This window comes from Phasianus colchicus, chromosome 2, assembly GCF_987193195.1.
Source record: "Phasianus colchicus chromosome 2, bPhaCol1.hap1.1, whole genome shotgun sequence".
Taxonomy (NCBI): Eukaryota; Metazoa; Chordata; class Aves; order Galliformes; family Phasianidae; genus Phasianus; species Phasianus colchicus.
This window is the reverse complement of record NC_143437.1, coordinates 104,013,936-104,029,856: the sequence shown is the minus strand read 5'-3', so window position 1 is coordinate 104,029,856 and position 15,921 is coordinate 104,013,936. Positions and strand designations below refer to the sequence as shown.

The 15,921-nt window shown below is 44.8% G+C and overlaps 1 protein-coding gene across 1 annotated transcript in view; it reads right to left on the bottom strand.

Annotated features, from left to right (window-relative positions):
* FKBP1B (FKBP prolyl isomerase 1B) overlaps positions 1-15,921 on the bottom strand; it is a 45,482-nt gene that overhangs the window by 29,175 nt on the left and 386 nt on the right. The window contains exon 2 of the mRNA XM_031595918.2: positions 13,656-13,703. Coding sequence (XP_031451778.1) covers positions 13,656-13,703 — 48 coding nt within the window. The remainder of the gene's footprint in view (positions 1-13,655; positions 13,704-15,921) is intronic.

Genomic DNA, 15,921 nt, shown 5'->3' with positions numbered 1-15,921 from the left:
CCCGCAGCCATCTCTCTTCCAGGCTGAACAAGCCCAGTTCCTTCAGCCTGTCTTCATAGAAGAGGTGCTCCAGCCCTTGGATGTACTGCTTGAATGTGCTAAGAAGCTTCACAGTTAACACTGAAATCTGTGTTAGAACTTGCATAGAACTGAACAAAGCACAAAGTGCAACAAACATGACCAGAGGGCTGGAGCACCTCTCCTATGAAAGCAGTTTATATTAGATATTAGGAAGAAATTCTTCACACAGAGGGCAGACAGACCCCAGGACACACAACCCAGAGAAGCTGTGGATGCCCCATCCCTGGCAGTGCCCAAGGCTAGGATGGATGGGGCTTTGGGCAACCTGGTCTGGTGGGAGGAGTCCCTGATGATGGCAGGAGTGCGTTAAAGGATGGGCTTCCTTTTGGAAGGCATCCCTTCCAAATCACTTTTATGTGACTCTACAGTTCTCTGAATATTAAGTTAAAAATTTCAAAGATATGTAAAGTAATTCAATGAAACATGAAGGTAAAATTATATCTAAGCATGCAGTAAGCTAAAATTTTTTTCTAAGAGTCTATTATAACTTCAATGTGTTGAAGAAAAACAAGGGCTCCTGTGTACAGTAAGAACCCAGGCCAGCAGGAGGGTGCAGTGGAAGGGCATACTGGGGATATTCATTCATTCATGCATTCATTCACTCACTCATTCACTCACTCACTCATTCACTCCTTGTGCTTCCAGACACCATCCAGTTTCTCTCAGCTCCTTGACATAACATCAAATCCAAAGAACACTTCACATCAGCCTGGCTTTTATCAGCTGACACCCACTTGGTCTGTGTTGTACATCAGTTTCTCAAAGGAAAACAAGAGCCAAGATAACCATTGTCGTGGTTTCCCCACTTTTTTTCAACTCAGCTGCTTGTCCACAAAATGTACAGAGGTGTCTGAAAATGAAAATAAACGTGGGAAGCACTGAAGACTGGTAGTTATTCTTATCTTACTGCTTCATTAACACAGTGGGATAACTATGTGCATTACTCCCTAATACAGCTGTCATCATTTAAATGCTTTGTGCTCTACACATGGGCCAGTCCTACAGGGATGGACTCAATAACAGGAAGATTACAGGTCTTATGACTCCATTGCTGTATGGAGGAATTTGCAGTTGGTCAATCTTTCTGCCCATATTCCTGCAGGGAAGAATCCCAACTCAACATTTCATTGTATATTCATTTAATTGCATACTTCCAGCACAGCAAAGCATTTCTCAGTTCTCCGTTCCCTCTGGCATCTGTATTTCCAGCTCTTTCAGGTCCCACTTTCTTTGCTTGATGCTGTTTTCCCAAACACTTTATACAAACTTTTGCATCTAAAGAAGAGTTTTGAATGTGCCATGATAGCAAGTCACAGAATCATAGAATGAACTGGGTTGAAAAGGAGCACAATGCTCATCCAGTTCCAACCCCCTGCTATGTGCAGGTCACCAACCAGCAGACCAGGCTGCCCAGAGCCACATCCAGCCTGGCCTTGAATGCCTGCAGGGATGGGGCATCCACAGCCTCCTTGGGCAACCTGTTCCAGTGCATCACCACCCTCTGTGAAAAACTTCTCCTAATATCCAACCTAAACCTCCCCTGTGTCAGTTTAAAACCATTCCCCCTTGTCCTATCACTATCCACCCTCGTAAACAGCCGTTCCCCCTCCTCTTTATACACTCCCTTCAAGTACTGGATGGCTACAGTGAGTCTCCCCAGACCCTTCTCTTCTCCAAGCTAAACAAGCCCAATTCCCTCATCCTTTCTTCACAGGAGAGCTGCTCTCCTTATGAAACCGCTTCAAAATGGCTCTGCAGTTTTATCCAATCAATGTATGGCAAGCTTTACTTTCTTTACTGGGGAAAATCTTTACAGCAAGAAAGGGTTGAGCTCTTCATCTGTTTACAGTGCTTATATAACCAATGAAATAAGCATTGGTTAGAGAAAAACAGAGAACCTAATAAAAAACCACGGTACTTTGTGATTTTCTAACATTTATCTCAGAGGATATAGCTTGTTCTGAAAAGTTAAGCAAGTTTTAGGTCTGGAGAAAAACAGTTCTTCCAGAGTTGATACTGCCTAGTGGAAAACATAATAGATAAGGACATGAAATAAATTTCTGTCCCCTGTTTTATCAAAGGCTTGCTGTGTTCTCTGGATAAATCATTTCCCTCCTGAATATTTCTGTCTTTTACAGAGGAGTAAACAATGCTTTTCCCTTCCCAAAGTGATTTATGAGTGAAGGGTATAGAATTTTGATCAGATTCAACTTTAAAAATTGTCCACAGGGGTTTAATAATGGCAGTTCTTTATGAAGGTATCAAGCATGAATTTGCATTTGACTCACAAGTGTCTAACACTCCTACGTTCCCAGCCAGGAATCTGAATCAATGTTGAAAAGGAGGTGAGCTGTATTAAAGGCTTCACATGGAATAAGTCTTAACAGCAAAAGTAAGTGCAATTTTTTAACGAGGCATTTCCAACCTGATTCACTGCCCTTACAACATCTCTTCTTGCAGTTACAGCCTCAGAAGTCCTCAGGGTTTGGATACAAGGTCATGACTTCTGAGTGGGAGCCAGGAAAAGGCAGGACACTGCAAAAGGGGCTCAGCCCCAGCGAGATGATAGCTCTCAGCTGTGCTGCGTAAAAGCGCTGCTGAGTGACTTAAGGAACAGAGCAGGAGCTGTGAAGATGCCCCCGCTACTTATTTGGCTGAAGACAAGGTGCAAATGACAGCAGAAGAAAATGGAAAGCAAAGCATAAGCAGAAAGCTATCTGATGGGGCTGGCTGGGCACTGAGAAATTCCCCTGGCAGGATGGGACAGATGCAGTCAGTGCTGTTACGGACTTGTTGCCAGCTGGCCACAGTTGGGCACAGAGGGGCTGGGAGAGCAAGTCACAGGGCAGTGTGACAGAGGAGCATCTCCTGTCCTTGTCAGTGGAGAGATGCTGCCAGACAAGGACCTCGAGCTGCAGCCAAGGTCAGGTTGTCAAGCCCTGTGGAAAAGCCTGCTCTTCTCCATCCATGACATGCATCCTATAGGAAGACTTCTCTTCCAGGGGTTAAAGTCATTGTGATCACTGTTCTACTCTCTTCCATTAAAAGGGAGAAGAGTTTCATACTGCAAAAACACTGCATGTAATTCTGCTTTTACTCTGTAATTCAAGCATGTTTGCATAGTGGTCAGTTACCATATCTGCAAATGCCATGGACTGATGCTCCTAACGTGGTGCACGACTGTAGTAACCTGACCATCATGCAGTATTACTTTCAGGCAAGAAAGACAGGGAAGGGTTACAGTAGGGTCAGACAGAATAACCCCTTAATAAGAAAAAATATTCTTATCCTACAATGAAAATAGGAAAAACCCACTGAGACGTGATTAGTTGTGATCCAAACTGGAGCCTGAGCTGTAAAATTCAGCTCCACATCTTTAAATTCTGCCACATCCTTCTGTTAATATCCAACACTTTAGCTCAAACCAATATAGACTTGGCAGTAAGCCTATGAATTTCAGTCTCAGATCGTCAACCTTCAAAATAAAACTTGTGGGAAAAGCTTTTTCAACCAAAATTACAGCTTTTGCAGCAACAACAACAAAAAATCTCTCCAATTCTTTAGGCTGAAAATTATGCATCCCAGTCTGGAAATGGCAATACATCATGGTGATGCCTCAGAACTTCTCAGGAACTGTGTGACTCATCTTCTGTTTTCTTTCATGTGTCCCAGATATTGCTAAATTTCACCTCCCGAAGTGCCAAACCTTCTCCTTCTACTGGAAATCCTGCTTGTAGCATAAGGAGAAATTTATTCATGGAGAAGAATGAAAATCTAAATCACTGTAACTACAATCCCTATGTAGTACTACAGTCTATTTTCTGAATGACCACCTTTGTTATTATTTTGTGTGTGTGTTTTCTAAAGGTAAAAAAGAAAACTGGAGGCTGGTGAGGCACTGGAACAGGTTGCCCAAGGAGGCTGTGGATGCCCCATCCCTGCAGGCATTCAAGGCCAGGCTGGATGTGGCTCTGGGCAGCCTGGTCTGCTGGTTGGTGACTCTGCACATAGCAGGGAGGTTGGAATTAGATGATCATTGTGGTCCTTTTCAACCCAGCCCATTCTATGATTAACGTAGCAGAAACAGCATTATCACTTCAGTCATTTAAAAGCAGACAACCAACGTGTCCCTATAACACTGCATACAGCAACCACAGGATTGGAATAAAGCATTAGGCTAGTCTCCCTCCAAGAAGAATTCACCCTTTCAAAAACAAAATTCTTGAATTAGATAAACTCTTCATGTAGAAGAGGTCAATCTTGGTAAATCAATGTAGCCACATCATTAAAAGAAAAGGGATTTAGAGCAGCAAGACATTGGCAAGAACCAGAAACTACACAGGATTAACAGAAAAGGTCTGGAGGAAACCAGACTTGGAATACCATGCACAGGAACAGAGGGAGAGTTACAAGTCAGCTCTGCAACACTGAGTTTTAGGAACCTTGGGATGTTGGATGGGAGCTGGAGGACTCCGCTGACTGCCTGGACCTCCTGCTGCCCCAGTGACAAGGACCCACCGTGGTCATGTCATCTGCACTGGAGGGAGTACAAACTTCTGCAGCCAGCAGGCTCCTGAAAAAAAATTTACAGTGCCCTGGAGTAAGCAAAGCTAAATAATATATCTCCATTGTGAGATGTTGCTTTCAATACCGAGCCCACTTGGCAGGGCCCTGCTTGGCTCAGAAGAACTCATGCCAGTGCCCAATGGCTGCTTCCTGCAGTGGCATAGGGCTCCTCTGTGGCCTCCTGATCCATTGCACCCCACAAAGCTCCTGGGCAGCGATCCTCCCTCAGGCTGCAGCCTGTAGAGCTCAGATCATCAGCAACCTGCAGATGGCTTTGGCCATGCAGCAGCCCAGTGGGTGCCACCCAAAGTGTGGGTGCTGTCTGCCCCCACCAGAGCGATGACACTGCATGTAGTCTAATTAAAATTACCACCTCTTACACAAGCCCTGCCTGGCTGAGCTGTCTGGCTTAGGAACCTGATTAAGCTCTTTATCTAATTGAGACAGAGAGAGGCACGTCCAAAGGCTAAATATTTAGGTAGCGTAAGGTAACTAAGCTCTCAATTTAGACTTCTTAATTAGGTAAATATGGTGATGTCAGGTCTATTTTGTCAATAAAGGGAGACAAGCCTATCAGTGTTGCCAGCTGATAGAGTTTCTCATTTAATTACGCTGTAACCATTTGTCCATTTACAGGAACCAACTATTCAGTCCACTATCCAACAATTCTTTGAGAAATTCTTCGTTTTCTAATAAATTGTGCAAAATAATTTCAATCTCAGCCTCGTGAAGATCTGGAATTCTGATTATCAAGGGCTGATGCAAACTCTTCAGGCCCTGATCATTGGATATATAGATGAGCTGTAAGGCAGCACTGTACACCAGGATCACTGAAAATAAGCATGAATCATTGAATCATTCAGGTTGGAAAAGACTTCTGTGATCATCCAGTCCAACCCCAACCCACCCCACCATACCCACTGACCATCAGTGCCACATCTCCATGGTCCTTGCACACCTCCAGGGACTGTGATCACCTCCCTGAGCAGCCTGTTCCAATGCCTGACCAAACGATGCAGTCCTGCTGTTTCCACTGAATTAGGCACTGCATTTTCCCATTTTCAGGAAGAACCATGAACAGCTCAAGCTGTGTCAATCAGAAGCAACTGCATTAACTGTATGCATTTACTCATTTCCCCTCCCAAGTTTTCCTACATCTCTGCGTTGTCTTCACATAAACAGGATGGGGCAAAAATATTTTGTTAGAAAATAGAAATTTTTTTTAAAGACAGAACTGTTGTGAACTTTTAAGAACTTGATGCTCTGCGGTACTAGTTTTGTTACACTATGTAATCTGATTTGCTAGCAATTTCATTTCTGGGCACAGTAGGAACAGAGCATGATACTACAGTGCATCCGTGAAAAGAAATCCTATAGAGATTGGTGTGAGCTCCAATACAGAAGCCAGCAGTCTCAAAGTTATTCAGCTTCTCTCACACTGATAGAAGAGTGTCCATCAGGGAGAAAAGCACCTGTGCATGGTCTCTTGAACAAGTCTCTTTACAATCTATACCCTGCAGGAAACTCATCCTGTCTTCTTGGGATCAAATGCACCCTCAGCAGTTTGCTGATGACACCAAGCTGAGTGGTGCAGTTGACACAATAGAAGAAAGGGTTACCATCCAGAGGGATCTGGACAGGCTCAAAAAGTGAGCCCACGTGAACCTAATGAGGTTTAACAAGGCCAAGTGCAAGGTGTTGAACTGAACTTTAGTTGAAGCAATCCCAGATGCGAGTACAGACTGGGAGAAGAGCCCTTTGAGAGCGGTCCTGTGGAGAAGGATTTGGGGGGGTCCTTGTGGATGAAAAGCTGGACATGAGCCAGCAGTGTGTGCCTGCAGCCTGGAAGGCCAACAGTACCCTGGGCTGTAACAACAGAGGGGTGGCAGAGGGGCAGGGAGGTGATTGCCCCCCTCTACTCTGTCGCTGTGAGGCCCCATCTGGAGTACTGCATTCAGGTCTGGGCCTCCCACACAACAAGGATGCAGAGCTGTTGGATTTGGCCCAGAGGAGGGCCACTAAGATGAATAAATGGCTGGGGCACCCGTGCTATGAAGAAAAGTTGAGGGAGTTGGGCTTGTTTAGCTTGGAGAAGAGATGGCTCCAGGGAGAACTCACTGCAGCCTTCCAGAACTTGAGAGGAACTTGTAAACAAGAGGGACTTTTCACATGGTCTAATAGTGATAGGGCAAGGGGGAATGGTTTTAAGCCAAAAAAGGGGAGATTTAGGTCAGATGTTAGGAAAAAATTCTTACTCAGAGGGCAGCGAGGCCCTGGCACTGCTGCCCAAAGGAGCTGTGGATGCCCCATCCCTGGAGGTGCTCAGGGCCAGGCTGAGCAGCCTGAGCTGGTGGAGAGCAACCAACCTAAGGCAGGAATGTTGGAACACAATGATCTTTAAGGTCCTTTCCAACCCATGCCATTCTACGATTCTATGAAAACATAGCTGTGCTGCTGAGCAAGAATGCAGTGGATAATTCCAAGCTGTTTATGAAACCATATTAAATAGAACCCAATAGTACAAGGAATTTCATTGAAACCAATGGGCACAGTACGTATCCAGAGCAGAGGGGGAACCAGGAAGCAAAGGCTATGGTTAGTATGCCAATCCTTTTCCATCATGCAACAATCTGATACGATCAATTTAAACCCACTAATTTAACTGCTGAAGCTACCACATTTCTTCTCACAAAAGGTGGAATCCTTTTTTTCTTTTCCTCCTCCATCAAACCATTTTTTCACATCAATATTCTCTTCTTATAGACAGCTCACAGCACTTGCAAGCATTAATTTCAAGACCATACTGGTTGGCAGGGCCATTTTCCTGTCAGATTGCAAAACTGAAGGTGCAAGCAATGTGTCTGGAAGCAGTCACAAGGCTGGCAGCAAAATGCTTCAGAGAAATCTGCCCTCCTCCAATTCCTGCTTCAGGACAGCAATCGCTATCAGCCTGAACATGCCACTGAAGTGCTTCCAAAGGTAACCAATCTGCAATAAATAAGCAAAGATGAACATTTTACTCCTTTTATCAAGAGCTTTAAGACTTGCAAATCGTGTTTGCGGGACATCAAAAGAACACGTTCTTTCCTGAAGAGTCAAACCTACTTCTTGCAGTTATGATTCACTGAAGAAAAAAACATGTTTTTAAGTGTTCAGCTGTCACAGAGATCTTTAAAGACGTAAAAGGCTTTCATCTTTTAAACCAGGGCAATTTGGAGAGATTGCTTCAAGTCAAAAAACTTCCAGGCACTGGCAGGCCCCAAAGGATGGACAGGCATCTCACTCTCCTGGAAGAATGTATCTTGTGAACGTGCTTGATAAAACAATTACCTTCTTTCTAGGTAAGCAAGATGTAGCTGGCTCTAATTCAAAACTCAATTATAATGCCTGTTAAAATACAGTTCTTCTTAATGATAGCTCTAATTGCTATCGTTGTTGTTCACTATTCTCTTCCAAAACAGTTTTCTGGAGACAAATAATTTTGATTGAATTTCTTCTGTCATTTCCTCACAGATCTCTCTGGGTCTCGTGGAAGTTGTGCAGATTTTTCAGAACATGGGACCATGCACAGCCCTGTGCTCACCTGGCACAAAGCATTCCCACACTAAGCTGGTGTACACCAACCATACAGATACTTAGGTACATAGACAAGTATACGACACTCTGCAGTGTTATTCTGGATGTACATCAGTCTCTTTGAGAGCATTTTGGCAAATGTCTGGCTATTACTGCATACGCTTTACACTGGGTTGATTTCGATCCAAGAAATATAGGCAGATCTTTTTTCTTTTTGGCAAGTGTTATTGCAAAGGAATTGCATTATGTTTGTATCAAGTTAAATGAAGATGCATTTTACATCACAGTAAATCAGGCATGTTCTATGAATCTATGTGGTCTGCTTTTGTTATTAAAAAAGGTATTAAAAAGAAAAGGCTTTCAACTACACAGATGCAAGCATAATACTCACTGCATCACAGCACTGGCAAAGCTGAAGAAACAAAAATAAATAACACAAAGCAATTTGGTAACACGTGGAAAAAAGAAGATGATCCGAGTCTGTCCCCAGATGGTTAGGAAAAGAACAAGTCATCTTTTGTTCTGCTTCCTAAGACAGAATCCATCTGTACAGCATATCTGAAATAAATGGAGTAGTATTCTAACACTCGAATAGAGAAAACATAAAATCAATTTCTTAATATCTAGTGTAATTTTGTGGTCATTGCCTGGACCTAAGAAGTCCAAGGAAAACCTTCTTTTATAGAAGTTTGGTTTATTAATGATTTAATGTGCCTTGATGGTCTTACTCCATGAGATCTGTTGCAGCACACTACAAATGCTGAACATCCAGTTTCTTCTTTAAGAAGGTAACTGTATTACCACAGAGGTACACATGGGCTGGGGGGACAACGACGAGGTCATGAATTCACCTTTACCACAAACTACCAGAGAATATCAGCTCAGGAAGGGGAATGGCTGTTTACGAGGGTGGATAGTGATAAGACAAGGGGGAATGGTTTCAAACTGACACAGGGGAGGTTTAGGTTAGATCTAAGGAGGAAGTTTTTCAGCCAGAGGGTGGTGAGGCACTGGAACAGGTTGCCCAAGGAGGTTGTGGATGCCCCATCCCTGCAGGCATTCAAGGCCAGGCTGGATGTGGCTCTGGGCAGCCTGGTCTGCTGGTTGGTGACCCTGCACATTGCAGGGGTATGGAAATAGATGAGCATTGTGGGCCTTTTCAACCCAGGCCATTCTATGACTCTATGAATAATGATAGAAAAGTTGCAGGTTGAGGAGCTACACACACAAATCTTATTTGAGGGCACACCACCAAGAGCAGGAGGGCCAGAAATCACCTTCCCAGGATGAAGGTTTGACCACACAGTCAGAAGCACAGCAAGGATTCTGTCACCTTCAGGGCTGTTTTTCACCGAAAGGCACAGGCTGCACCATCTTCACCAATCTCTGAAAATTCAGCACTGCTGATTCCTACTCCCAGAGTCAACAAATTCAAAAATCACAGGAAAGAAAACTACAGCAAATGGCTCGGCTCTGTTGATACACTCCAGGACTAATGATACCGTAATTTGTTTACTGGCTTTGCTATCACTGCTGCAACATAACCCGAAGACCCAATCAAGATTAGGAGGCCATTACATTAGGCACGAGGATGGAGGCAGTCCATACCCCAAATTGCTGGCAATCTATCTCCACAAGGCAGACAAAGTACGACGATCATTTTGCAGACAGAAAACAGAAGGAGTGAGCAGACTGCCAAAAGCTTTCAGAAGCTTGCTCAAGGAAATCTATGACAAAAGCATGACATAAACCATCGCTGCTGGAAGTGCATTTTGGTGCCAACTCACTGCCATATCCACTAATCTCATTACTTTGCTGTGTCAGGTTGCTTTTGAGACAACGTAGATGCTGGATGATCAGAAAAAGTGGTTATGTTAATTATATTTCTTAACAAAGATATGGGGATCTGATCATATTCTTGTCACGGAAAAAGATCAGGACCAGGTTTCATATTCTCTCTCAGTCTTCCTATCTAATCACCTATTTGTGTACTTAACTAAGGCTGTGCCAAGCTGAAAAATTAGCAGGTGATTTACAGTACCAAGTTAGGCTCTAAGGCGCCTTATGGAAGGGCAATTAGGTACTCCTGAAGGGTAATCCAAAAATCCTGCTCTAATTGAACACAGCCAGGAGTTACTCCTAGGGGAGGAAGAAAAAAAAATATTTGCTTAAATATTAGAAGAGATGTTCCTTCTAATCTCTTCCCTAATGAAGTTGCACCTTACCTCCTGCTGCCACTGGAACTTAGTCTTGTTCATTGAGGCTTCACAATGTATTTGTGAGTCAGATCACAATGCCTGCTCCTGAGGTTATGCATCTAATTGGAAAAGGAGAGAAAGAGGCAAAGCTGCTGCATGTAACAGCCTGATAGCTGAAGCACTGGCTGAAGTGTAAAAACTCACAGTTCTCCCTCATCTGGAGGAGATTCCAGTTCTCATTTCCCCCTTCTCAGGGCTTTCAGACTAGAAACTCCCCTGGAGAATCTCTACCTTGAAGGTGTATGAATCAAACAATACAGAAGGTGACCAGCCAGGACTCTGAAGCTCTGCCAAATATGGAGGATAGCAGACTGTGGTCCTCTCTGGACTGCACTGAGATGCTCAGCCTCTCACCTGCTGCAGACGGATTGTCAGGACAACTCACACAGACAGCTTGCTCCTAAAACCCTTTCTCCCAGGTGTGTTTTGGAATCAACCCACAGGCCTTTCTTTCACTCTTGCAGCAGGAGTCTGCTCCTGCCTGTGCTCTCTCTGCCATCTCTCCTCATCCCATGGGGAACAGGCATCTACGGGACTCGAGGGAAGGCAAGATGGAGAAGTAAAGCAAAATAGAGCCCACAGCCCACTCCCTTATTTGACTCTCATAGAATCATAGAATGGTTTGGGTTGGAAGGGACCTTTAAGACCATCTCCTTCCAACCCCCTGCTATAAGCAGGGACACCTCCCTCTAAACCAGGTTGCTCACAGCCCCATTCAGCCTGGCCTGGGATGCTTCCAGGGTGGGGGCATTTCTCATTGGAAATTCATAACTTAAGCATCTTCTTGGTCTCCTCTTCCTTGCTGGAAATTCTCAAAGCATGAATAACTAGCAAACAGACAATGTTTTTTTCTATGTCTGCTCAAAATAAAATAACCTTTCAGGGAAGCAAGGAACCAACTGCATGCCAAAGAGCTGCATCACTGTAATATGTGCACTGGTATGGGAATGGTGAGGGGCAAAGCAAGAAGATATGTGGCCAACCAAGCTGTCAAAATGATGCACCACTGTGTGGGAAAATCAAGGGCTAAAAGAAGTACAAAATGAATCCTATGGACTGCAATACAACTCCTCCAGCTCTCTCACAAGTGCCTGAACCAGTCTGTCACCCTCTTGCCCATGGCTCCTGTGCCCCTTTGCTGCTGTATGTTCTGGATATCTCTTCAGATATCTCTGGAACTTTGCTACCTGCCTGGTAAAACAGGACTGCTATGAACATGCTGAGGATAAACATGAAGTACCACGGGGCCTAATGAGATCACACAAATAAGACAGATCAAGATGAATCCCAGACATATCTGGACATCAGTACAAAGTCACATCGCATTCAGATAAAATTATTTTAATTAAAACTTGACATTTATATTTTGTATTTTCCCACATGGAATCAGAGAATCATGAAGGTTGGAAAAGACCTCTAAGATCCTCAAGTCCAACCCCAACCCACCCCACCATGCCCACTGCCCACGTCCCTCAGTGCCACATCCCCACAGTTCTGGAACACCTCCAGGTTTGGTGACCCCATCACCTCCCTGGGCAGCCCTGCCACTGCATCACTGCTCTTTATGAGAACAAATTTTTCCTAACATCCAACATGAACCTCCCCTGGCACAACTTGAGGCCTCCAGTTACATCCAGGAAGAGGCCTAATATTTTGCAGTCCATTGGAAGGAAACACCTTATCCACGAATCACGGGTTCCCTTTAAAAATACTGCTACCAAAGACAGCTTAAACAGCATTGAAAGTGAGACTGTGAGTTTCATCTGACATTGTTCTAACCTGGGAGTTAGAGAGCACAGCACCAACAGCAACATACATGGAGGAAGCACAGTTTAGGCTGGGAATTGATTTGATGTGTTTTCATAAAGTCTTCTATATCAAAAAGCAGCTTATGAAAGCCTCAACTAAGACATCTGTCTAATGCCAAGGGCAGCATTCAGCACCTTTCTTCTTTCCACCTTCTCTTTCCACATTCATTGCTTGCACTCCCTCTGAAGTTACCCAGCAGAACTGCACTCTGTGGCTGCCAGAGACCATCGCCACCACCTCTCTGCACTGCCACCTCTGCATTCTTTGCCTCTTTCACCTCTGACATTCACATGTGTCTAAATCCAACTGGAGGTGGGAGGTGACAGTTTTGCTTCAGGAAAACTTCTGAATTTGGGGCTGGAACAGAAACGTATCTTTCAGCACCTTCACAAAAATAGTTTCGAAACACCTATTCTCAAATCCAAAGTGCAGGGAAACGTCTGCAAGAGCTGAGGCTGGCATGGGAGATCTGTGTGTTTAACTTCCCCACTATTCTAACTCACATAATACATAAAATTACTCTGAATATAAGTGTATACCCTGCAAACCCTGACTCCTCATATCCTAAGCCAGTGTGGTAACTGCTTGCTCTGAGGAGAAAGATTTTGAAACCATGTTAAAAAGCTTCTTGGAAATATAAATGTATATATTTGTATACATAAGTATACATAACTTCATTAATTGTATCTAGTGAAAATAATGATGTTTTACATTCTAAGGAAAAGGCCTCATGAAATGGCAGCCCTCGATGCGAACGCCACAACTGAAGACTCAGGCTGCAGAAGTCTGTTTTGGATGATTTACATAACTAAATACAAAAGACAACATTGCAAACTGATTTAAAGGACACTTTTCCTCTGTGCAAAGGTGCAGCATAAACAGCTCCATCAGCTAACTCACCACTTAGGATTCACACGTGCCCATAAAGCAGGTGTTAACCAGACCCTGAATTGATCTCTTCAGACTGGAATGAATTCCACTGCCAGTACACAGATTCTTTTAAGATATAAACAGTCATTAGTTGTCTGTATCAAGATCAGAGACTGGAAAAAATACAAACCTGGCATTTGCACTGCTTCATGCTCGATTTCATTTGCTCGTGGAATGACTTAAAGAATCGGGTCTGCAGATTTGTCTGTCAACTTGTCCCCACTAAACACCACTCTTGACAAATTCACTAGCACGCACATCTAGATATTGCAGCCTGAACTACAAGTCAAACATTCAGGAAATCCATCACAACACAATTAAATCGATTATGAAAGGCAGCACAAAGCAAAAAATCCAACAGCCACAATTGAACTGATCCAACACTCCTGGGCATAACTCAGCTGGCATGGACACAAAAACCAGAACATGCCTTACCTGTGTAGTGCACCACACATGTCTGCCCCTTCTTTGGGAACGTCCGTCCTGTTAAAATGATAACAGTTATTGTGTATTTTCTCTTTGATCCCTATAACTACACAGGTGTGTATTTCAAGAAGAAAACGCCAGACTGAGATTTGTGTCTTATCAAACCACTGATACAAAGGGCAGGAACTGGTAGGGTTTGGGTAGAACGTTCCAGCTTGGCCAACCTGTTAGACCAAATTATGCTTTACTCACACCAAGTTAGCTTTGCGTGTATCTGTGTGTGCATAATATATGCATTTACATTCCCCACGTGAAAAAAGACTGTCAAAACTTCGTGGATTGCGACCTGAAAATTCTCAGAATGTCTCTGTCATTATTTTTTCAAATAAAGTCTTAGTTTGACATTGTAAAAAAAAAAAAAAATCCATCTGTATTTCCATTCCTAATGCCATTCATTCAAGACAGCTCTAGGAAGAGCATCTCTAATTAGCAGGGAAAGGTTTTTTAGAAAATCATGTACAAAAATAGTTTAATCATAGAATCATAGAATTGCTCAGGTTGGAAAAGACCTTAGAGATCATCCAGTCCAACCACAACCCAACCTTCCTACCCTGACTCTAACAGCCCTCTGCTAAATCACGTCCCTGAGCACCACATCCAAATGGATTTTAAACACATCCAGGGATGGTGACTCAACCACCTCCCTGGGCAGCCTATTGCAGTGCTTAACAACCCTTCTGTAAAGAAGTGTTTCCTGATATCCAACCTAAACTCACCCTGGTGCAACTTGAGGCCGTTTCCCCTCGTCCTGTCACCTGTCACCAGTGAGAAGAGACCAGCCCTGTGTAAGTACCTTTCAGATATTGGAAGAGGGCAGTAAGGTCTCCCCTCAGCCTCCTTTTCCCCAGACTGAACAGCCCCAGTTCCTTCACTTGCTAACATTAACGCTGTAGTATTGAGCTATGGAAGAGCAGGGAGATGCTGAATCCTTACGTGAGCCTGGCAGCTCCCTCTAAAACATTCATCCCGAAAGGAAAAGAAGGTTTAACTTATTTCCTTAATGAAAAATGGAATTACTGTTTCATGTTACCTGCTCCAGGTACTGCAGGCTGGGGGAAGATCTGCTGGGCTCATAGATGTGCTGGCTGCATACTGGCTCAGCTAACCTTGATCTCTAAAGCAGTGCTGGCCAGGGGAGGGCCAGCAAGAGGAGACTCAAGAACTTAAGAAATATGAATGAGACAAATGATTAATGAACAGTGTTGTCATAAAGCTAGAAAATAGGGATTCAGATAGAAACTAAGGCTTGTTCATATCTTACTTGGTTCTTTGGTCTCCTTATTCTGTCTTTACATGAGAGCAAGTAATGCAAAATACTGTGTAAATCAGCTAACAACACAAGCTGTGCATTCAGGACTCGTATGCCCAAACCACTAAGCAAGCAGCAGGGGAACAGGCTATCATAAGCAGAGATCTGTATCATGCAGTGGAGAAGATGGTGCTTCTGAGCATCATCAGAACACCCTGAACAGCAGCCTGTGTGCATCTGCAGCCCCTCCAGCTATGGGTGCAACAGTCAACCGAGAGAAATGATCAATATCTCCTTATTTGGGATAGCAGCCGGCTTCCAAAGATGTAAGGGCTCCCACGTAGTGCTGCATTCGCAGCCCCACGGTACCCGCACGGCGTTCAGATCCCACACCTGTGCGCCCATCCAGGGATAAGAGCACGGAGTGAGAGGGCAGTTTAAAGGCACACATGGGGGAAGCGGAGAGAACGGGCCGAGAAAGTTACACTGGGACGGACTTCAGCGAACTGCGTCCAGCCGAGGGTGAATGTGGGCTTGAGACGGACGGGGAAGGTGGAATCTTAGGGGCTGCGGTCTCGTAGAAATAATCAATACAAAAAACAGAGCTATGAAACGACAGAGCAGCCAGACAGCGGCTCTGCAAGGCGATGCCGCTCCCAGCCGGGTACCGGCTCCGGAGGACGGATGGATGCCGCCCCAAATGGCCGCCCGCCCCCTGGAGAGCCGGCAGAGCGCCGGGCAAAGTTTGCGGCGGGGCGGTGCCGGCCTCACGAACCCCAATTACCGCCAGCGCTCGGCGTCGTGCAGCTGTCGGCGGATGCCAGAAGAAAATCCCCGGCCCCCTCGCAGCCCCCCCGCCCGCCCGCCTCCCGGGACCCGGCGCTCCGGCCACGGCCGCCGCCCGCTGTCGGAGCTCCGCCCGACGGGAGCCCCCCGCAGCCGGGCACCGCCGCCCCCCGCCCCGCA